Raw genomic sequence first — 25,700 nt, 5'->3', positions numbered from 1 at the left:
CTTTAGTGTCAAGTTATACACCTGCTGTTTCTGGAATAGTAGCGACGGAGAAATCGGCTGGAGGTGCACTTTTTCGTCCGCTATGGTCAGTCATGTGAAGCAAGCAAGAGCAGGGCGAGGAATTCCTGTCTCTACCAGAACGTGTCCTCATGCCTTGTGGTCTACCCGCCATAAAAAGAGTGTAACGATACTTTGAACGGAAGGAAGTTGGACTTATATGAACGCTGGCCTGCTAAGGAAACAATGCGTCACAGGATGTCATCAACGTTATGAGGAAACAGGGAGCACCCTTACTGCTATACTCTAAAGCACGAAGTCACACAGATCCAGTGTTGTCAGAGAAGAAAGTGAGAATCAATTAGCAGAATCACGATGGATATTAGCGCTTTTCTTCTGTCAGAACGGATTGTGTAGGCTGTAAGGCTCATCTAAGAAACTCAACAGCATAAAATAACAGTCAAAATGAAGGTGTTAATGACTGGTGTTTTCTGTGGGCCACCACCGGCAGGCAACGCTTTACCTTCTCATTTAATGGAAAAAAAAAAAACCCACTCGTAATGCAACACACTGCAGCGAAACGCAGTGCAGTCACATCCGCACCGACAGCTGCAGTTCAGCGCGCAATCTCCTGATCCTCCGTAACATCTGCAAGCGCGACTTACCTTGTGGAAAACATTCCCCATGGTTCTTCATTCCCACTCCATTTACTGCAGCCGTCACTCAGCAAGCTAGCTGTCAACTGAACTAGTCCAAAGAGTTCAGGCTTGAAGAGTGACCGGCGCGGCGCTTGCGCATTGCAAGTGTGTCGATAAAGCACGCTACTAACGGTTACGAAAACATTGCTTAATTCGTGTAGCTGCAACGCGGTGGCTTCGGGGGCAGTGGAATCTACATTTCTTTCTGGTTTACGCACATATTGAAAGGACAAACAGAACATTTCGACCAATAACAGGCCGTAACTAACATCTATATAGGTAACATATTACACAACTACGCTACGTAATTATGCGCCGCGTCAAACTACACCTCTTCGTTGAAGTTATAATATAAGAAACTACCAACGTAATGTGGCCTTTCTGATGCGTATGGTGCAAGTTTACTGTGACAGAATGAGTAAGGGCTCATAAGAAGAAATGAGAAACATAAGATCCAAATGATAAGATACTACTCTGTTCAGGAACCATCGGCACAGGAGAATGGTATGGTAACTATCTTACGCACAACTGGAAATATGTAAGGATTAACATGCAGGCCATTTCCGATGCTTTACACAATTTCGCAGCTAAAACAATGTTCAAATGTGTATGAAAACTTATGGGACTTAACTGCTAAGGTCATCAGTCCCTAAGCTTACACACTACTTAACCTAAATTAACCTAAGGACAAACACACACACACCCATGCCCGAGGGAGGACTCGAACCTACGCCGGGACCAGCCTCGCAGCAAAAGATATCTTCGCTGTTTACATAATATTGCTCAAAAACGCCGAATACACTTTTCGTTCCATTTTGATTTTGGCTACAGTATGTTGTCCGTGTTGAACGATTAACTGAAAAATAATTATTTTCCTCTGTGTTGTGCTTTGATGAAGCCGGAGTTATGAAATTAAATTTTAACTCTCTTACGAGGTTAACTATCACAGTGAAAAAATTCTTCTCAATGACTCCTTATAATATGATATATGTAACCAATCGAAATCATTTAGGAAACACCACACAAAATGCGAACCCGACACGTTTAATGTGGTTTCTTGTGCTTTCGCAGGGAACCAGGCTAACTCGCCTGCCTCAGTAATCCAATAATGTCGTTCATGACCTACAGGGCCGTAAGCTCATCACAGTGTAAGACACGGTGCACCATCTCCGTTGGACGAGAAAAGTGATGTAATTGCTCTAGTCACATTCGCATTTAAGGAGAGGACGACAGAACTAAATGTGAAGGACAGTGGAGAATTACCCAGTTCATCCTGAATACGAGTCTCGTAGCCCACCATTACCTCCCTGGCTTGCACGGTAACCAGATACTAATAAATTAACACTCTTAAGTAATCATAGGAGGAATAATCGCGGTAATCCCCAAATAACATGAAAAATTGGAGGGGGGAGATCGCAATAACACTTCAAGGGAAAAACAGGCAGATTGACAGACGCAACAAAATCTACATTGTTTTGTCGGTGCAGTGAGTAAAAAATGAGCAAATTGTATTGAAACCTGTTGCAAGTATATGATCATTTCTTAGCAACCTGGGGTATGAATGGTAAACGTTATGCTTACAGTCTAGTATCGGGAAGGGATACAGCGTCAACAACTGATCGAATGAGACACTTGAAAGGAAAAAAATGCTCTCTGAGATAAATAAAATCTTAATCAACACTGGAATTTAAACAATCTTCTGCTTCGAGTCACAAGCTACTGGAACTACGCCAAAATCAGATAAAACAATGGGAACGAGGCATGCTTCTGACGCTAAGTAACCAAACATAAGCTGCTACATTCAATTCACTGCATCATCAGACACGAGTAGGAATCTGAGTGTTTCGATCTGTTTCCGTAACACAGGTAACGAGAAACAGCGCTGCAGTACTACCAACGTGATCAGACAGTTTTTATTGGACCAATGAAACCTCACTATACTGTGACACTAATGTGTGTTTCCCAGTCAGCGAAATATTTTAATTGTACGGTAATGTCTGTTGCTCAAAGAACGTCAATACTGACAAATGCCTCTTCACAAAGAATTTGAATATTTCGATAAATGAAATTACTAACGTTGTTGATAACGTGCTATATCTAGTTATTTCCAAAGAGAATACTTACCGTAAATACGCACCCAGAAAAGCAATAATATCGCCAAAATGCTCAAAAAGGCCTTATAAAACACCAAATAAATCAAGGTCCGTAGTAATACTTACATGATTAACTTTAAAACACATTTCAGAAAATATTTTCCAGAAAACTAATATGAACACAAAAAACATTTCGTTGTGTATGTTGGTTAAAAGAAGGGCCAATATTACTGCACACATACATGCCAATATCATTGATTGTTCCAGCCTAACTTATCTCTTTAAGTCCAATAACAATTTTCGTCACTGTAAGTGTGTCATGGTGCTACTTTATTTTCAGACACTCGTTACTACACTGGATGTGAAGCTGGGATTACTTTTGAAACCCTAAACACCAAAGATTACCAAGATAACATTCCTTCAACGTCACTAAAACCAAGATATGATACGCTCATGCAGCACGTTACACCTATTTATGCTGCAGTCCAAGCACTAACGTACAAAAATACATAATTATTTTGCAGAAGACAAATGAATGAACTAAGCCTAGAAAGCAAGGCCTTTTTACATCTCCTAACATTTGAGGAGAAATCAAACCTGCACTACATTTCATTAAAATCCTAACTACACGAAAGACGAACTGCAATGAAAGGTAACTTAAAGAGACATTCAAAACAGAGTATGGTACGGAAACTAATGGAATCAAATTGCGATTACGCGTGCGTCGGCTGAACGGCCATATTAATCGTGCACGCCATTATGACTAAGACACTTCTTAAAAATAGTCTATCTTGCCTGTTTCCCCGAAAACTAACTATGTCTTACGTAAGCACCCTCCAAGTTAAAAGCACCCATATATTCTCTCAAACCAGTCAGTGAATAATCCAAACGTCGACAAATGTCTGTGATTATTGCGCCATAATAATAGCAAACTATGAAGCCACAAAACCAACTAACGAGTTCTAGTACTTAGAACAGCTAAAAATGACTGGACAGACAGCAAGGCAATAAATAGAAAAGTATAAAATGGCCTCGAGCGCTTTTAGTAAACTAAATTACGTTTCCTGAGACACTGGAGATTTTTCTAATGATAGAGAGAGAGTAGAATTCAGTTTCCGTGCAAGATCCTAACTGCGGTGCTTCCAAAATAGGTTTTAAACTAACTTCAAAAATAAACAACTTCACTGATTACCTGATGGTCTTGTGACAAAATTAAGTTCCTTCCTAGAAACTAAATGCACTGGGTTTTTTGCAGTTACGTGTCAATCTGTTTTCACTAAGTCACGATCAGATATGACCCACGACCTCTTTTGTTAAATCATTTACATTTCACTGCACGTCTTTCACAATGATACTTGCGTCATTTGAAAATGGAACTTTTTTGAATTATTATTTTGTGGCTGATCGCTGATATGTATCTACAAAACGGACAAATTCAGAAAAAAAGTCAGCTCCAATTTGCAAACAGCTTGATAAGATTCAACTTTGTTCCCATTTGTTGACTCTAGTATTAGTACTTTTCAGTTATGGCGATAAAACACGGGTCATTAAGCCAGAACCATTCAAAAACGGAAGGTTTCCCAGACATTTTGTTATGACCATACTGCTTGTACAGTCACTATACTCCAGCCTGCTAGCATATTGCACCTCATGTTCCAGGCCTGTACTAGGTGATTCGGAGAAATGGGATTTGAATTTTATGTTGGTAGCTCTTCGTGACTGTTAATACTGAGTAACGCACACAAATCTGCTCGTACAAGACACCACAATCACTTTCTGTCAATGCATGCATTTAACCCTTGGACCTGCCATTTTGAGGAAACAGGTTCAGGAGACATTAAAATGTCTGGTGTAAGAACAGTTTGCACACAGCTTGAGGTTTCTTTTTCATTCCTGACAGTAGCTTCACTCTGCCAACAATTTTCAGATCTGCTTATCCACATTTTAATGTCTCGTGGTACATATCAGAATGTTTTCATGTTACCTTCATAGGAAGATGTTTGTGATCCAGACTTAGTAAACATTACTGGTATGTGTTAAACACAGATGCTTAATAGTCTACAAAGGTTGATTTTACTAAATGGGACCAAACTGCAGGAAACTATCCTCAAAAGACTGAGGAGGATGAAAGATCATATGGATATATGGCCAGAAATGTGTTCTGTCTGAACTAGGGTTTTAGCTCCACGATCAAGAATGCAGTAATGCTGTCCATGACAGCAGCATGCTCAGACATCAGTACTATGGGTAATCCACTTCATTGCTGATGCTGACTGACACAGGTGCGGATGCACGTACGGCAATGGGTGGACAACAGCACAACTGCACCAGCAAAGTATACCTGCCAACAGCAATTGCACCATAAAGTGTTTTCAATGGTGATTCATCGTTTTTGTAAGACAGGCTTATATACAGGCATGGGTAACAATGAAAGACAATTGTGCCTGGTACATACACAGGCTTTGGAGGAACAGGTGTTGAATGCTGTAGAATGCGACCCTGATCTCGCCACCAAGCGGGTGGCCTGCCAGCATGAGGTAAGCCAAACAACCGAGTGCAACGTCCCCCATGACAAGCGCCATTACCCATGTCATTTACTATACGTGCAGGCCTTATTACCTACGGACCTGCCTCCATGGTGATGGTTTGTCGCACAGGCCATCAGTGTTGCTGGGATTTATATCATCTGTGCTATTCACAGAAGGTGAGGGGCGATATCATCAACCTTCGTAACACCAACGGTGGGCTGTTGAGAATCCCCATGGTATGGTGGCAGGAAACCATCAGCACTGGTTCAGCCTCAATGTGTGGGCAGGAAATATTGGGAACCACCTCTTGAAACCAGTCATCCTTCCACAAGGCCTCAAAGGTAAGGCACATCTGCACTTCCTGCGAGTTATCCTGCCTGCCTGCTGGAAGTAGTGTTTTTCATGATATGAAGTGTAATATAGCTACTATACATTGGTACTCCAACTCACATGTGAATTTCTATCCAGTGGCATCTTGATGACACCTATCCCAGCTTATGGACAGGGTAAGTTGGTCCAGTTACATGGCCTGTCTGGTCTCTGGACTGCAACTTTTTAGATTTATACCTGTGGGGCCACCTGAAAAGAGTTGTGCATGCACAACCCATACCTGATGTGCGGGCACTACAACAACACATTCATGTTGCCTGTGATGCCATTTGGTTATAGGTTATCACATTTGAACATCGTCATCAGTTGCTGCTGTGTCTTGTTCAGGCATGCTCCGAGGCCCGAGGATCACTTCAAATACTAATGGCAGTATCGTCACAGAATTTTGTGCACTGCACTGTACTGGACAGTCCTGATGAATTAATAAATATACCACACAGCATAAATACCACGCATTTCGAGCCGTATGTCAATATGACTTTTGTTCTCTTTATCTTATCGGGGATAATTTCCTGCAGTTTGTCCCCATTTAGCACAGTCACCCTGTATAGTAGTTACCAATATGGATTTGCACATTCATACTACAAAAAGTTGGAAGAAAGAGGAAGCTAAAATTATTTTTCCTGAGGGGATACAGCTTTACTAGTGGTTTAACTGCGAATAGCTCCTTTCGGGTAAAATATTCCGGAGTAAAATAGTCCCCCATTTGGGTCTTCGAAACAGCAACTACTCGGAAGGAAGTTGTCATAAAAAAAAAAAAAAAAAAAAAAAAAAAAAAAAAAAAAAAAAAAAAAATAAAAAAAAAACCGTTTTATAGGTCGGAGAGGGCAAAATTAGATCACTAACGCCTGGCAGAGGTGAACTGAAGATGTTTTTATTTTGAGATGTGAATTCCTTCATTGTTTAAAAAGCCATGTTTTTGCGATTTCATTACTTTTAACACCTGTTTAACAGGTGGTTTAATTTGCATTAAACATTTTGCATTGTAACTGAAAATTTTTAAAACAATTATATATTTACCATTGGTTCCCAGCGGCAGTAAATTGACAGCTTCTAAAAAAATGCATTTTACCTGGTTTATTTGGCACTTTTGTTAACCAACAATGACGAACTTTGTACAATGTTGTGTTTAATAGTTTTTGTGCACATGTGTGGTCACTAACAGTTCGACTTGTAACTGTAATGGAATGCTATCACATCCACGGCCTTGCTGAAGTGATAAATGAGGTGCTGGCTCCTCACACACTCATAAGTCAGATATATTGTAAATGGTTTTCCTTATCTGAGGAAAGATGAAATGAGACCTGTGGATACCAGCCAGGGTGATCATATTACACCATGTCTCATGGACCTTCCTTAAGGGGGAGGGGGGGGGGGGAAATTACATCACACAATTTCTTCACTTCTCTCAAGTTGACAACACATCTGAAAACGAAGAATACAAGCATTGTTAGCACTTAGAACAGGACTAGAAGGGAAGTGCCGCCACTTGTGACAAAAGGACACAATGTACTTCATTCAAGTATTATTTACAAGACTGATGACATTACTCATTTACTTGTTCATAGTTCTATGCACTCTAGTGTGCCAGCTAGTGAGGCTGCAAAAAACCCACCACTCGAGATATTGTCAATTTTTATAACACCACCAAAATCGGCACAGAAGTGGTAGACCAAATGTGTAGAAGCCAGTATGAGGTGGTGGCTCATACCTGTTTTCTATCGCATTCTAGATACAGCTATGGTTAATGCCCACACTTGTACAAGTTGATTACTGGCTCTACCATCTCTCAATGATCTTTTATTATGAAAGCTGTAGAAGAATTAGTGGCATTAATCTAGAATCCTCACCTCCCAGCACTTTCAAACTCCATCCATATTTGCTGCCAACATCTAAATGTGCTAAACAAAAAACTTAACAAGTTGGATTGAACAAGAAAAATAAAATTTACAGATAATTGTTTCACACATGAAAAATTTGCATGTGGTTCATGTCTAAGTGAAAGTATATGAAAAATAGTGAAGTTGGGGATCTCTAAACATACAGAGTTCTTCATAAATGTGTCTAGTAAAACACTACTAATTTTCTACTGTATAGAAGCATAATTAGTGAATAGCTAAGCAATTCTATAACAATTGTAACCTATTGTCATATAATGTGCATAGTGTCACTTTTTTGTTGTTGTGTACCATAAAAACAAAATTTAAGTTTAAAGTAAAAATGTGCACACATAATTACTACACACAGAAAAAAATAATAAAAGCAATGTTAAAGGTAATAGCGGACAATTGACCTCTGCTGGGCGTTCTAGGGGAGAGTTCAAAGTTGAGCTTGTGTAACCCAGGTAGGTAGGTTAGAGAATCTGAAAAGAGAAACAGACATGCTGAAGTTCGATATCATGGAAATTAGAATGTGCAGTGGAAGAAAGAACAAGTATTTGGTCATGTAAGTACACCAAATAGGATTACTGGCGGAGTAGATCTAATAGCGAGTAAGATTATGAGTGTGGTTAGGTACTATGAACAGCACAGTTAACAACATAATCATAGCAAAGATACACACAAAACCAACTACCACCACAGCAGAACAAGTCTGTGCACCACTTAGGTTCGCAGATGAAGATATTGTGAAAATTTATGAGAAAAAAAATTATTTAGATCATTAAGGGATAGGGGACTGTAAATCAACAGCAGGAAAAAAAGAAAGAAAAACAGTGGGAGAAGATGTACTAAGGGGAAGAAATGAAAGAAAAATGTGCTTGGTGGAATTTTGCACAGGGTACAATTTAATGATTGCCAACACTTGGTTTCAGTATTATGAAAGGGTGTTAAACATATGGGAAAGGCCTGGATACATCAGAAGGTTTCAGATGGATTATATAATGGTTTAATGAAGAGACCCAAAATTAAATTTTAGACAGAATCTTTTGCTCGAACAATGTGGTAACCAACACTTTCGTCAAATGTGAATTAAGAGTTGGAATAGGTTTGTACCTGACACCCTGCATCTACTCATGTTTTTGTCTCTGCTTCATGTTGTTCTTAGTCAAACCACAAAATTCTTTGTTGCAGTGAACAATGTTGTATGTGGAAGCAACATGGGGTGATACACTGGATGTTGTGTTAATAACTGGTGTGCAAAAGCACTTGAATGAGGGAGGGAAACATAAGTTAATATTTCTGAGTGTAAAGACCATAAATGCAAGGCACCGAGGGATAGTGGACATCCTTATAAACAACTGGAAAATGAAAAAAGAACACCATAGATTCGACTTTCCAGCTGAGGGAAATTTTACTGACACAGTTGAGGGCATATACAATAAACAATCACATCGACAGAGCCATATGCATCTGAGCACAGTCAACAGGGCATACAAAATGTCAGCACTAGTGCCCTGTATACCCACTTTTGCAGCAATGCAGGCTGCAATTCTCCCATCAAGACAATGTAGAAGTGACGAATGTAGTCTTGCAGAATGGCCTGGCATGAAATTTCCACCTGGTATCTTCAATGGGCCAAATTTCCTTCAGTCTTGCAGGCCATGTAAGATGACATTTCATCTAGCCCTAAACATGTTCAATGGGGGACAGATCCGTGGATCATGCTGGGCAGGTACACCTTGGAGAGCAGTTGGGGGCATGGTACACGTGGATGTGAATTATCATGTCGGAAAAGCACATTGCCTTTTCGGTGCATCGCCTTTTCGGTGCATGTATTGCAGCACGATGGTTTGAATCATGTTTTGAATGTATTGTGCACTGTTCAATGATATGTCTATGATCACCAGAAGAGGATGGCTATTGCAAGATATGGTTATCCAAGTCTCCAGTCATGCTTCTATGAGAACCAATCATGACACCACAGGAGGCAGACTGCCCAATGTTGGGCCGTAAGCAGATGACAACCTAATGTTACACAGGTTCACAGTGGTCCTTCATGTAGTGGTTGCCATTGGTTCACACTGATACCCCCAGAGCAACAGTATCACTAATTTGTTGTAAAATAGCAGTGCAGTCCATTATGGCATTTTGTAGGATGTGACACTCTTGGCTTGTATCTGTGCAGCACCAGCGTGCAAACCCCAGCTGATGGGCATGTGCATCTTCTGCTGACCACTGACAACATCAATGCACTGTGGTGACCTCTCACCCCAGGTGTAGCACAGTTCTACTGTTGGACCACATAGCCTACCACAGATGCACTACTGTACACCCACACTCCAACTCTGTAAATTGCACAAGTGGTTCATTTCCACACAGTCGCAGCATACTATCAATGTTGCAGACACAGACAGAGCTCTGTATGCCACACCAAACTCGCTGCTACTGGCTCTGGAGATGAACACCTACTGCGAAACTCCCAACATTCCACAGCTAATAACACAGTTTCTTGGTTTTGGTTTGTCTGCAGCACCGCGTGTTTGATCACTGCATTAATTGCCTTCTTATAGTGTTCCGTACAAGTATGGCATGCCTTTGTCACTTGCTTCCAGGTGTTGTTTTTTTTTATTTTTTTATTTTGTAGTAGTGTACACTGACGAGAAATTGACCTGTTCCTGGAATACTGGTTACTCATGTAATCACAAAGGCAGACACATTAAATACTTGTAGAGTTCTGAAATAGTAATGTAACAAGTAGTCGAAAGGGGAATATTTTGAATGTAAATCCTATTTTTCCAAATGATTTTTGTTCGAGTGTAAGTATAAACATAGCAAATTCTGACAGATGTTCTACATATTAGGAATGGAATTTCATTCTTTTATAGGAAAGAATGTGCCAATGTCAATTTTCAGGCAGACATTTATTGGCAAATAATAAGCAGCAGATCTTTCAGAGTTTTAAGCACTGCATTATGCCAAGCATAAACAATTTTTCAGTGCACTGAGAAGGCTGATGTGGAGAGAAAAGAAGAGTGTCTCATCACCATTTTTCACCTACAAGTCATTTTCCTTTAGAATTTCATAAGGTTGAGTTTGTTTTAAGACACTACACCTATGTTTTTCATAATGTACCTCAAACAAAGGGCAAATTTTGATCTACAAATTAAAGAGCAATATCTTCCTCAAAGATAAAGGAAAAAAAGCATTCCAGCAGCCCTCACAGAATACTGGATTATGACAGAGACTTAGTGAAGGACACACTGAATCATTTCCAAAGCAAGAAAGCCACTACTCCAGCTGTGAAAGTGTTAGTTGGTACTTAAGTTCTGATCTGCGCACACACAAAATGTATGTATTTTTTTCACAACAGAAGTGCCTTGAACTAAATATTAGTGAAAATATTTGCAGAGGTATTTTCAAAAGTGATTTTAAATAAAAATTTGGTGCTCCAAGGCTGGACACATGTTCATAGCATGACAATATTTTATGCAGATGGTAAGTGTAGATTCTGCCAAAGGAATTTTAACAAGCTGAAACTCAAACTGGAAAAAGTAAAACAACACAGATAATAATGTAACTGTGTGTCTATCTTCAGCAGGTACTCTTCTGATCACACTCTAATCATTCTTATGTATTTTATAAACGGCAGTACTTCTGCTGGTAATTTTAATACTACCAGAAACACTGCCTTCACATGTTTTTGGCATGAAAGCATTGCCAGCAGATACAGCTTCAGGCATTCTGAGGTATATACTTAACACATTTCAGTTTGCTCAGTGATGGTGAGGTTTGGAATCTGATGATCTGGTTTGGCCAGAACAAATGGAGGATGGATTTCCTTTTTCAAAATTTGATCATACTTACAATGTTGTTTGTGTGAATAACTGCAGAACATTTCCAGCAGTGGATGTGGGCTTATTATAATTTGTTGGTTATAAAATGCAAAATGGAACTAAACAAACTGTAAGAAGGTAGGAAATTATGGAGATGGGAGCTCGGTAACTTACAGATAACACACAAGATGCTAAATTTAACTGACGTACAGAGAACACAAATAGCAAATGAAGTAGTCAAAAAGGGAACATACACATCTAAAGAATTAGACAGACAGAAGATGTAAATTGACAAAGTGGGGATTGCTACAGCTGTAGAATCATGCATGACTATAGAAAACATAGATGATGCCTATAGAAGAAATTAGGCACACCTTTGGAAAAAGAGAGAGAAACCTGTGTGAATATTAAGGGCTCAGATGGGAAACCAGGGCTACTAAAAAACTGGAAGTTATGGCTGAAAAGTGAGTATCAGAAAGTGGGGAAGATGGAGTAGACGAATGGGAGATGACATAGTAGAGAACTGAAAGGCTTAAGTCAAAACACGGCACTTTGAGCTCCTAGCATTCCTTTGGAATTATTGAGACACTTAGGAGAACTAACCAGGACAAAACTATCACATCTGGTATGCCAGATATAGGAGACAAACTTCAAGAAGCCTGGTATAAATACAACTGAACCAAATAAAGTCACAAATTATTTACAAAAGACTGGAAAATCTGATGAAAGATAACTCTGCGGAAGAACATTTTGTGTTCAGTGGAAATCTTGAATACATGACACTACGACTTATCTTAGAAGACAAACTGAAAAAAGGCAAAGAAAAATTTATAACAATTGTAAATTTAGAAAAAAGCTTTTTACAATGATGACTGAAATACACTCTTTGAAATGGAAGTCAGCAGGGACAAAATGCAAGGAGTGAAAGGTTATCTACAACTTTTACAGAAATCAGACAGCCATTTTAAGCACCTACAGGAAAGGGAAGAAGACGCTAAAAAGAAGGCCAGACAGAGTTTTAACCTATCACCAACATCATTTCATCTGTACACTGAGCAAGCTGCAAAGGAAAACAAGGAGAAATTTGGAATGAGAATTAACATCCAGGAAGAGACAAAAATACTTCGGAGGTTTTGCCGATGACACAGTAAATCTATCAAAATATTTGGAAGCAGTTGAATGGACTGGATCTGACCCAATAGCTGAGGGATCAGCGTGATGGACTGTCGTCCTACGGGCCCAGGTTCAATTCCCGGCTGGGTCGGGGAATTTTCTCTGCTCAGGGACTGGGTGTTGTGTGGTCTTCATCATCATTTCATCCCCATCTGGCGTGCAGATCACCCAATGTGGCATCAAATGTAACAAGACCTGCACCACGGCGGCTGGACCAGCCCCGCCAGGGGCCTCCCGGCCAATGACGCCAAACGCTCATTTCCATTTCCAATGAACTGGATAGTACCTTGAAAAGATGTTACAAGATGAACAACAAAAATAAAAAGTGGTGATGGACTGTAGTCAAATTAAATCAGGCAGTGCAGAGGTTATTACATTAGGAAATGAGGGGGTTAGATTACAGGATGAGAGCTATTGGTTTTGCTATTTGGGCAGCAAAGGCACTGACAGAAGCCGATAGATAGTAGAAACGCAGACTGGAAATAACAAACTGTTTCTGAGAAATGGAAATTGTTGAACAAGAACATAAACTTTGTGATCGGATCTTTTCAGAAGTAATTTGTCTGGAAGGTAGCTTTGGCCTGTTCAAAATCATCTGACAAAATTTGATTGAGGTCTGAAGCAGATAAGGATATTTATACTTTTCCGTCTCTTCTCTACTGCACCTTCCTGTGAGATGCGCACAGTGAGTGGGGACGCAACACGTACACGTGTGAATAGAATGGCAAAGGTTCCCTCTAAGACCTCCTGCCTCCCCAGTTCGACAACACCCTCAGTGTCACCCACACACCTTTGTTGGGCTCTTTAAAAATTTCCCTGTACAGACACCCATCTGCCAATACCCATGTGTCGGCAGGATAGGCAACTCTTTTGATACCCCTCTGATTTTGCATGTGAGCAGCAGGCACTAGTTGTGAAGGCTTCTCTATCCCGCAGGCACCTAGGTATCTGTAGGTAGGTGTGTCTACACAGGGACATATCTGTATGACCAAAAAATGTGCATGGATGATAGAGTGCGTTACCAAACTGGCGGTCTTGGAGAGATCTTTTGCCTTTTCATTCATGTGTGTATCACTGTTGCACTGCCCCATGTACATGCCACAGGACAGCATGAAAAGTCATAAACACCCTTTTCTGCTTCAGATAATGTTCAAATTTCATCGATGGTTATGAATGGTCCCTAGTGGTTCCACCAAGTATATCAAAACAAAACTTGTGGTCCCACTATACTCCAAAGGGGTGTGATCACATTCACTAGGGCTGCAGTCTATGATGTCCTTAGAGATGGGTTGAAATGTCTGGGTTGTCAGCACTATTATGATGATTTTATGTGAGGAGTGCTCAACATCATGGTCATCAGTGCCCTGAAGAAAATTCAGCAGGCCAATCTCATGGGTGGGGATGAGGGCTGTCCACACATACAGAGAAGTTTATAATGCATTAAAGTCGGCTTCCCATGCACACCAATTTAGGGCTGAGGCCTGACAGTTCACAAAATATCACCATTACTTCAACACTGAAATTAGTATCAGCAAGGCTGGTGGGCAGATCTTCATCGAGACTAGGGCTGCCCTGAGGTCAGTATATAAGACACGTTGCCAAAATATGCTGAAATGAAAGTGGTACATCACATACCTAGTCACAGAGCGGTGGAGCCTCCCACCGGAGGAGGAAGCCATGTGTTACAGGGCTATGACTGATGCGCAGCTTGGTAAGCAGAACCTCTTTCCAGCAGTAAAGCCGACACAAAATCTGCCGAGCCTGAGTAGTCGATTTGAGCAACCGCATTTTCTTTTCAGTCATCTTCAATAATTTAGTCTCCCACTGACATATGACACGTCTTTCAGAAAATGAGATCACAATGTGCAACATGATGGACAACACCATCCCAATATGCTTCCTTGGCTGTTTTTTTCAGCCATGACATTTCCCTGTATCCTGACGTGGCTAGGTACCCTGCGAAATATCACCTCCTTGCCATGGAATTGCAGCTGCTGTAAGGAGTTACGGATGAGCTGAATCAATTGGTCTAATGGGTACATTTGGTGAAGTTCTCGTAGTGCACTATGTGAATCTTCTACAGTGCCGTCATAATGCCATATAAATTCTCATCATAATTTGTAAATTGTTCCGGAAGACACACTTAGAAAACCCTATCAGGAAAACAGCGAAACAACCAAGGACATTCTCTTGCTGGGATCCATCTCTATAAACAACGATGAAACTGTGGTATGTACCCAAAATGGAAGAAAAAGTTGTAAAAATGTAATCTGGAGTACAAGTTTTCTTGCACTGCATCAAGCTTAAAATCACTTTGGGCCTCTGAAGACACCAAGGCAGCAACGCGTTCCATCCCTGGTTGTGTATTCAGAGGTCTGATAGATCCAGATCCCTGAGACAGACAGCGGCACATATCCTTAATAGCTTGGTCACATGGGGCTGATTTCTGAACAGCCATTCAAACTTGTGTTCAACCACTGCATTAAATGCCAATGACTGTGTGATGCTGAAATTTTCAGTGCCTGTCGAGCCAAAAGGATATGTCACCGAATACAGAGCAGTGGTGCACCAGCCTCAGCGAGCGCGCACACTGAAGTGGGCTGGTCCGAAAGACTGTAGTCAATATCCGAATGCCCTCATGGTGGAAAGCATCCAACATCTTGAGGTAGGAAATACAGGCTGAGCCATAGACCACACTGTTATAATCTAAACATGATCAAATAAATGCCCTACAAAACTGCAGGAGGCAGGACCTGTCAGCTCCCCATTATTTTCCCCTAAGCCATTTCAAAATATTCAATGACTAGAAGCCCTTCGTTCGTAGGTATTTCAGGTGTGGGAGCCAAGTTAATTTCGAGTCAAATAACAAACCCAAAAAGTGCAAAGTTTCCTGAAAACACAAAATATTGTCCCCCATTGTGTGCATTGGTTGGTTAAACTTCAACAAGCATGGTTAAAATTGACAAATTTAATCTTCTCTGATGAGAGCCAAAAACCAGTGTCTTGGCCCGGGTTTCCAGCATCCTAAAGGTCCGCTATAGCTGCCTCATCATCTATGTAAGATTGGAGGAAGAGCAGAACATTGCCAAGTCATCCACAAACAAAGAGTATTTGACTGGGCTCCTGATTGCGGAGGAAATGCCATTGATAGCAATGGCAAACAATGTGACAGTATACTGCCTCGGGGGATCCCATTCTCTTGAACATAGCAGTCAGACAAGGCATCACCAATGCGATATCGAAGGTGCCAGTCCTCACGGAAGAGGTGGCAGACGCTCCATGTAAGCCCCATTCATGAAGTTGGTGAAGGATGATGTACCTCCAAGCAGTGTCATATGCTTTTTCAAGGTCAAAAAACAAACCAACCAAATTGTTTTAGCACAAGGAGGACTCCTGTATGACCGTCTCCAGTACAATTAAATTGTCAAGGGTGGAACGGTAGTGCCTGAAACTGCACTGGGAGTGGCCTGGATGACCTTGGGATTTGAGCAGCCAGACAAGGCAGCAGTTGATCATGCTTTCAAGAGTCTTACCCATACAACTGGTAAGGGCGACATTCCGATACCTGTTAGGGGCGCTATGGTCCTTGCCTGGTTTCAGAATGGAATTAGTATTTCCTCCTTCAATGGAATTAGTATTTCCTCCTTCAAAGTTGTGGGGCACTGTCAATCAAATCGGTTCAGATTGAAACAAGAGAGGAGCTGCCCCACTTCAGGGCACCGATGATGGAGCACGACAATGAATCTCATCAGGTCCTGGAGCAGTGTCTCTGAATGCAGACAGAGCTGATTCCAGTTCCCAAATGGAGAATGAAAGATTGTAGACTTCCATATTACATGAGAAGAAATGGAGCTTCCCCATTTCCGCAGTCCTATGGAAAACCTGAACTGCAGAAGCTTATCTGGATGGCTAGGTGACTATAAAAAGTGTTCAGCTACAACATTACCAATGTCTTTAGGTATGTCCACCAAGACCTCATTTCTCAGCGAGCCTGTAACAGCATGTGTACTGCCCTCGCCTGAAATCTGCATTATTGAGCTCCAAACTTCTGCAATGGCAGTGGATCGATTAATGGAAGTAGTAAATTCCTTTCAGAAAATCATCTTCCACTCTTATCACGCGCCTCGCATGTGCTCTTGCAGTTCTGAAGGTATGAAAGTTTTCTGTAGTGGGATGGTGTTTTAAGTTCCATAGAGCCGTTCATTTGGCTCTAATTGCCAATTGACAGTTGTCATTTCACTGAAGTACAGGTCATCATCTGAGCTGGTTGCTAAACTGGGAATGGACTCTGCGGCAGTCGGCCGTCTGTTGGATCTCACAGTTGATGTGGGCCACCATCTCCTGTGCACAATCGTTTTGTTCAGAAATAGCCTGTCAACTGTACAGCAACCAATTTGCTCTTTGAATCATCCATCTTCATGGTCTCCTGTCGACCACTGTACAAGTTGGCAGACGATCAACACTGGGAAGTGGTCATTAAAATGTAAATCTGTAGCCACTTCCCAATGAACCAAGTTTGCAATAGTTGGGGAGCAAAAACAGAGGTCAATGGCTGAAAAAGACTCTGTAGCTGTGGAAAAGTGTGTCATCTGACTCATGTTTAAAAGGCAGATATTCTCAGAATGGATGAGTTGCTAGATAATTCAACTCCTGGAGCTAGTGACAGCAGAGCCCCACAGCACATTGTGTGCTCTGAAGTCCCCAACAAGGAGGAATGGGCATGGAAAGTTCAGTCAGTGCGTCTGCATCCAAGGATCATGAGGTGGAAGAAATAAAGTACACACTGTGATATTAATTGATGCTAGGACTTTCATGGAAACTGATTGCACGGCCATGTTAGGAGGGACACAAGAGGGTGGCATCTGTCATCAATGAAAACAAAATGAGTTTCTTGCAGGCAGATGCAGAATGATTTCTCCTGAATCAGGAGATATAATTCTGCCAAATGTGATCAGTATCCATTTAAATTCCATTTCAACACAGAAGTCCCTTGGGGAGCACTGTTTAGCGATGGTTAGTCCCATCTTGTATGAATATCAAGAGCTCAGATGGAAACCCAGTTCTAAGCAAAGAAGGGAAAGCAGAGAGGTGGAAGGAGTATATAGAGGGTCTATACAAGGGCGATGTGCTTGAGGACAATATTATGGAAATGAAAGAGGATGTAGATGAAGATGAAATGGGAGATACGATGCTGCGTGAAGAGTTTGACAGAGCACCGAAAGACCCGAGTCGAAACAAGGCCCCGGGAGTAGACAACATTCCATTAGAACTATTGACGGCCTTGGGAGAGCCAGTTCTGACAAAACTCTACCATCTGGTGAGCAAGATGTATGAGACAGGCGAAATTCCCTCAGACTTCAAGAAGAATATAATACTTCCAATCCCAAGGAAAGCAGGTGTTGACAGATGTGAAAATTACCGAACTATCAGTTTAATAAGTCACAACTGCAAAATACTAACACGAATTCTTTACAGACGAATCGAAAAACTGGTAGAAGCCGACCTCGGGGAAGATCAGTTTGGATTCCGTAGAAATATTGGAACACGTGAGGCAATACTAACCTTACGACTTATCTTAGAAGAAAGATTAAGAAAAGGCAAACCTATGTTTCTAGCATTTGTAGACTTAGAGAAAGCTTTTGACAATGTTGACAGGAATACTCTCTTTCAAATTCTAAAGGTGGCAGGGGTAAAATACAGGGAGCGAAAGGCTATTTACAATTTGTACAGAAACCAGGGGGCAGTTATAAGAGTCGAGGGACATGAAAGGGAAGCAGTGGTTGGGAAGGGAGTGAGACAGGGTTGTAGCCTCTCCCCGATGCCATTCAATCTGTATACTGAGGAAGCAGTAAAGGAAACAAAAGAAAAATTCGGAGTAGGTATTAAAATCCATGGAGAAGAAATAAAAACTTTGAGGTTTGCCAATGACATTGTAATTCTGTCAGAGACAGCAAAGGACTTGGAAGAGCAGTTGAACGGAATGGACAGTGTCTTGAAAGGAGGATATAAGATGAACATCAACAAAAGCAAAACGAGGACAATGGACTGTAGTTGAATTAAGTCGGGTGATGCTGAGGGAATTAAATTAGAAATGAGACACTTAAAGTAGTAAAGGAGTTTTGCTATTTGGGGAGCAAAATAACTGATGATGGTCGAAGTAGAGAGGATATAAAATGTAGACTGGCAATGGCAAGGAAAGTGTTTCTGAAGAAGAGAAATTTGTTAACATCGAGTATTGATTTAAGTGTCAGGAACTCGTTTCTGAAAGTATTTGTATGGAGTGTAGCCATGTATGGAAGTGAAACATGGACGATAAATAGTTTGGACAAGAAGAGAATAGAAGCTTTCGAAATGTGGTGCTACAGAAGAATGCTGAAGATTAGATGGGTAGATCACATAACTAATGATGAAGTATTGAATAGGATTGGGGAGGAGTATGTGGCACAACTTGACAAAAAGGAGGGACCGGTTAGTAGGACATGTTCTGAGGCATCAAGGGATCACAAATTTAGCATTGGAGGGCTGCGTGGAGGGTAAAAATCATAGAGGGACACCAAGAGATGAATACACTAAGCACATTCAGAAGGATGTGGGCTGCAGTAAGTACTGGGAGATGATGAAGCTTGCACAGGGTAGGGTAGCATAGAGGGCTGCATCAAACCAGTCTCAGGACTGAAGACAACAACAACAACAACAACAACAACAACAAGTCCCATCTTTCTCCCTCAGAAGTGGTGATTTACCCAGGAAGTCTGGGGGAACGTTAGCCTGTGCCTGGCTCTCCGGTTCCTCCAACTGAAAAATCTTATCTTCAGGAGTAGAGTCCCCATCTGAGACAGAGAGAGCTCACCGATCTGAAGGTTTAACTACCATTTTCTTTGACTTTGAACCAATTTTTGAAGAATGTTTTTCCTTATTTATGGGAGGAGTTGGTTGCCTGGGTTGAGGGGACAACTTAATAGGCTTCCGATGGCATGCAGCGGTACGTGGCTAAGGTTGTAAGCCCACTGCCGATGGCTTCCGAATGACTTTTGGTTCAAGTGTACTTTTCCCCCTACGTACACCGGCAAGTGCATGTGCTCGTATGTGAATCTGTGGTCTGAGTGTGTGTGGAGGCATCACACTTTGCAATTGGTTTCTTAAGGGCTGGTGCAAAAGAAGTAGTCAAAACCAGAGATTGCATAGCTTTGAAAGCTTATTTAGCTTCACAATAGGGTATGCGTCTTGTGACTTTCAACTCCTGAGTTTTCCTTTCCTCGTCATAAACCTCATACTTTCTGCTCCATACTGGGTAGTCCCCGGAACAGTTTAAGCATTTTGGAGGAAATGGATGAGCTAAGCCTCCACTATTTCCACACACAGCCCTCCCATTACATCCCACAGTGACATGGCCAAATCTTTGAAAACTGAAGCATCACATTGTGTTAGGAACAAATGGAGAAACCGTAAAAAAGATATAGCCCACAAGGATGTGTTCAGGTAATTCTGAAGCACTGAACGTTACAATAAATGTTCTATACTTTTCCAATGTGGCATCGACTTTCCTCATATAATTCTGCACTTCTGTGATGCCCATATTTTTCCATTCTTAAAGTAACTCCAGAAGGTCCATCGCCATTATATTGGAGCAGGTAATCACACCTTTGCAAAAGGTGTTATGCAATTCAGCCTTGACTGGGTACTCACCTACAGCCTTGCAGCCCAGAAGCTTAGATACTTGGTTTGAATTAGCAGTTTTACCTAGAAATGTTTCAGTACAGAGTCATTTGACACTTTTTAGGGACTACCAATGCTCTCAAATGCCTTGCGAATATAGAAAGGGGAGACCTTCTAAAAGGTTCAATCTGTTTTCTCCAAGACATATAACGTTCCACTGCTGCGACTTATGATGGTCACTGAAGCATGCCTAGAGCTTATGGTAACAGAGGACTGGAGTTGCTTACCAGTCCCCAGCTTAGGAACCTGGAGTCGCCAAGCCCACACCCTGCAAACAAATGCTAAGCTGCTGGAGGGTGTCTAAGATTGTCAAGGATGCCATCCTATTGCACACTGCACAGCAAATTGCCACTTTCAACTGCAAAAATCTTTGAAAATGTTGCTAGATACAAAAGGGTGGTTTCATTCATTACCTTTATGACACCTTTCATGTCAGTTCTGGTCAACGGTGAGGCCAAAATGTTTTCCTTGGGCACCTATAAGAAAACTGCATGATTTCAATGTTGAGAATCAGGTTCTGACCTGCATCACAGAGTTGGCAATAGAAGAAGGTGAGATGTGGGTAAGGGGAGGTATGACATGTCCATGGTGGTATTGAGCAAAACTGGTGAAATGTGGCGCCTACCAACGACAACATCTGACATGAAAGAGGATACGATTATCAGAGTCTAAACTGTACAAACCTTATACCAAGCTGGGAAACTATCACAACTTACAAGGGGAGGCCGCCAATTGTGAAATTCAGATTCGATTCATACTGTGCATAATAAAAGCTCATGGCCAGTGGTGTAATGTGGCAAAGCACCACCAAGATGCACTTCTCAGCCGTTGTCGAGAAAATCGACAGTTAAAAGAAACCGTTGCGGTGAAATACTCTCTACGATATATATATAATTCCCGGCAATCAGTTGCAACAATTATGCATATAATAAGTTGTTGAAAGTCGTTTGTCGTGGAAAAATAAAACTTGAAATAAAACACAATATCATAAATAGTATTGAAGTGGATACAATTTATTGAAAAGTTCGGTATACAATCGCACATAATTAACAATTAGTGACCAGAAGTAGCTGGAGTATCACACAAACCAGAGTGCTAGTTATCATAGAAACATGGAAAGCAGAAAACAGCACGACATCGAGCACATCTGATAAACGATGCGTTTTTACAAGAACAATTGTTTTTTCAATTATCTGTTGGGAAACACACCTGATTGACATTCTGAAAAAATTGTTCTATCGTTCGTCAGGTTTGATGCATATCACGCGTATCGTATCATTTCGTCAAAAATCGGAGAAGACAATTGCAAAATAAAAAAAAAGTTGCATGTCGCGAGATTCGATCCGGTGACCTTTGGATTACGAACCTGAGCGCTTACCGCTGCGCCACGACGCAGCAGAAAGTCATCAATCGTAGAGAGTATTTCACCGCAACGGTTTCTTTTACCTGTCGATTTTTCTCGACAACAGCTGAGAAGTGCATCTTGGTGCTTTGCCACATTACACATCTGGCCATGAGCTTTTATTATGCACAGTATGAATCGAATCTGAATTTCACAATTGGCGGCCTCCCCTTGTTAGAATAGTGGCAGAGAGATACAGACTTGACATCCTGGGCATAAGCTAAGTGAGATGGAATGAATTTGGAGAAATGAAGTCCTTGAGTGTGCATACATTTCCATATTCTGGAAAGCCAAATAGTGATAAGACATGTGAAGGGAGTGTGATTGCTCCTAAGTAAATAATGAGGAACAGCTTGATAAACAGGATGCCTGTAGCTTTAAGAATTCTCCTGGAAGATTCTAGGGAAGATTGAGAAACATCTCAGTAGTGCAATGTTATGCACCAACTAAAGCAGCTAGTGAAGAAGTTGAAAGCCAACTTCCATGTGGAAATCCGGGAAACAATCCGGAACACCAGCAGGAAAAATATTTTATTTATGATGGGTGATTTTAATGCAAAGATGTGAACATTTAATCTTGGACTGGGGCAAGTGAACAGAGAACCTGGAGTGTGCAACATGAATAATAACGGAGAACTTCGTGGATTTCTGTGCCAGTAACGATCCAATTGCTGGTGGCACATAAATAATGTCATAAAATATCTTGGGTGTCTCCAACTCTTCACACTCAGAATCAAACTGACCATCTAGCTTTTAGCAGAAAGTGGAGAACATCCCTCAGCTATGAGAAACTGAAGGGGAGTATTCATGGGTCGTGATCGCCATCTTTTAGCTGTGTATGTTCACAGCAAGACAGCCACTAAGAGAAAACTTTTCCACACTCAAAAGAGGAGATTTTATGTTGGAAAGCCAGAAAAATGAAATAAGCAGCCACGAGTTCAAACCACAACTGCAAAACCAGTTTGACATCAGATGAAGAAGACACACTGATGAACACTGGAGAATGTGAAAAAATCCCTTATAGGCACAGCTGCAAAAATGGTTGGATTTACGAAACCAAGAAGAAAGGAATGGATATCAGAAATAACCCATAATTGTGTCAAACAACAGACAGAAGTAAAACTAAAATTGAAAAGCAGCAAGACACAGCTCCAGAATTACAAGAGGAATATAAAGCTTAAGATATGGGGGCGAAAAAGTGTGTGGGTCTCTGAACTGGCTGTGAAGGCCGAGATGGCAGCTGGTGTCAGCAACATGAATAGGTCTCTACAACGTCACAAGGACTCTCATCAAAAAGAAAGTTGACTTTTAAGGAGCAAACAAAGGCATCTCCTTACCAACAATGACATACAGTTTTCAGGATGGCATGAGCACTTAAATGGAGGTGGAGAATAGAGATGATGAGGGAGAGTATGAACAAGAAGGAGAACACGAAGATGAAGGTGATTGTGAAATGGTAGAAAATATGATTAGTTCAGTACCACCTTCAAAGGAAGAAATCAAAAAAACAATCAAGCAGCTGAAAAATGGTAAGGTCCCAGTGGCAGATAACCTGAGACGTGCACCGATCCTGCGCAGCCTGCATGGGACCGTAGCCTTGACTGCCAGGCAAACCTCTGCTTGTGCTACCTGGTCAGCTAGCCAAGCTGCACCGGGGCCCACTGGGCAGTGTGGTGGCCTGCCAGAACCTGAGTCTGCCCAGAGCCCCATGCGGCTCAGCTACTCATCAATTCACGTGCCTGCAAGGCATCACATTGTTGCGGGCACAAAACGAAACCTCTGTGGCCAGTTTGCAAGCACTTTTTTAATTTGTACAGTATTTAATGACACACTACTTCACCTCCAGTCTTATATTAAAATAACTGATGGCTCTAACATCAGCAACAAGATGGTTACTTAAATCTGAACCATAGCTAGTAATTATTAAATCAACTTATTGTGTAGGTACATGTGACAAACACCTGTACCTTACGATGCAGTGAAAATGGTTAGTTTATTAATGGTCATCCTATTAATTAGTGAATTTCTGCAGCAATAACCTAAGTATTTAAAAGTTTTTATTGACTGACACAGACGTAAGATGGTTGTATCACAGAAGAATTGTTCTTGTATTGTATGACGTTTATCTTTGTCTCCCCACCTACTCCATTCCCAAGACAAAGTCTGTAGCTTATTTCACAGATATTTTGTTAAAAAATTGACAGCTGAAATTTATTACTTCACGGACCAAACAGAATCCTGTGGAATGTGCAATACCATACAAATCATTCAATAAAAAAGTTTCGGTTCAGGAAATCTGTCTAAACTCCTATCAAACTGACTGCTTTGATACCTTTCACGATTTCCTAGTAGAAATTCATCTTACGTGGAATGAAAACGTGAAGAGTAAAGTTAAGGAACATTTGAAGGGATTTCAATAAATTTCAAACACAATTTCCCTGCTCCATCTGGTAATAACAACTGGATCTGCAGTCAGTTGGACTTGCTGGAATCCAAATGAAATGTAAACTGCAATGAGCAGCTAGTTGAAACTTCCAGTGACTAAGTTACAAAAAAATAAATCATTGTCACCGACAAGTTTCTCGTTAAGCTTAAAGACAGAGTTTTCAATGCTATCACATAAAGTGACAATACGTTTATTACCTGTCTTGTCCATATATACATGTGAAATAGCTTTTCCTTCTTACAGGTATATAAGAAATAAATTCAGGAAGAAACTTCACAGTAAAAGCAATCTGAGACTGTCTTTATCTTCTCTAGTTACTGATTTCAAAGTTATATCACATGCAAAGCAGGCTGATCCTCCTCAACGAATTCCAAGGAAGGGTTGCGTCAGTCAATTCCACAACAAAAACTTTTGGACTAACAGAAAAGTGTACAATACTTTAATATTGCATACTAGACATACTCCTGGTGCAAAAGCTTCCTCAGTCCTCCTGATGTGATACATGCGAAATGTAAAGCATTAGGCTATTAAACCACTGATAAACCACATAAAATTGTAACCAGTTACTTTAATGAAAAAGTTATTTACTCATTCCATGAATCAATTTTTGAACCTTTTCATGCTCATCTTCAGATGGTAACATACTTTAATGCATCACCATGAGTATTGTTTATCTGCCAATTTGGTTACAAAATTTAGTTTTGTACTTACTGTGACGGTATGAGCGTCTTTTGTCATTAATATCCCTCTGTCTGATTCCACTGTGATGGCCAGTTGGGGCCAACAAAAGCTGCTTATACTGTCACAGTAAGTAAAAAACTAAATTTTGGAACCAAACTGGCAGATAAACAATACTAATATCAATGCATTAAATCATGCTCTGCCTTTTTGCCACAGAGCCAGCATCCAGCATTATGCTTGAACTAGCTATGTAATGTCCTGCACCCTACCTGAAGATGTGCGTGAAATGGTTCAAGATCCAGTTCATCGAATGAATAAATAACCATTTCAAAAAAGTGACTGGTTGCAGTTTTACATATTTACATTGGACAAACAATCACAGGCTTTGTAACACCAATAATGGATAAGCTTACCTAAACCATCTGCTTTGAATTCAATTACTTCCATGTTACTGTACATACTTTTGTGTGTTACAGCCATAATTTTACATTATGCATTATTTTTCGTTATAAAGGCTCAAGAACACCCTTTTCGAAGCATATCGAACTTCCACAATTCTCAAAGGAGTGCAGACGATTCAGAAAGCAAATCCGCTTGTGTGTGGCTAGTCAATCCCGCCTTCCCAGCACTGCCAGTTTCCCTGTTGCACCAACGCTTGTTGATGCCCGGGCTCGACCGGGTACCTGGTGAGCCACAGGCCTCACATCGCGGCTTGCGCACTCTGTCATGGTGCAGACAGCAGGACGGAGTGGTTGGCTGCAGCCAGGCTCAAGCAGGTAAATGTGGCACGATGCATGGCTCTACATATAACACTGCACCAGAGTTTCTGAACACTGACCCAAACACTCATTTTCTTCACCCGCT

At 41.0% G+C, this 25,700-nt stretch overlaps 1 protein-coding gene across 5 annotated transcripts in view; it reads right to left on the bottom strand.

Moving 5' to 3' along the window:
• LOC126260848 (interaptin) overlaps positions 1–25,700 on the bottom strand; it is a 212,946-nt gene that overhangs the window by 138,871 nt on the left and 48,375 nt on the right. Inside the window, exon 1 of one of the 5 annotated variants that reach the window (XM_049958258.1) lies at positions 23,262–23,309. The exons of 3 other annotated variants lie outside the window; for them this stretch is intronic. In XM_049958258.1, the coding sequence (XP_049814215.1) occupies positions 23,262–23,294 (33 nt within the window). In that variant the 5' untranslated portion in view covers positions 23,295–23,309. Of the gene's footprint in view, positions 1–662; positions 775–23,261; positions 23,310–25,700 lie in introns of those variants that run through there. One more of the 5 variants, XM_049958259.1, reaches the window with a different exon arrangement.

Source organism: Schistocerca nitens, chromosome 5 (genome assembly GCF_023898315.1).
Source record: "Schistocerca nitens isolate TAMUIC-IGC-003100 chromosome 5, iqSchNite1.1, whole genome shotgun sequence".
Taxonomy (NCBI): domain Eukaryota; kingdom Metazoa; phylum Arthropoda; class Insecta; order Orthoptera; family Acrididae; genus Schistocerca; species Schistocerca nitens.
This window is presented reverse-complemented; position numbering and strand designations above follow the sequence as displayed.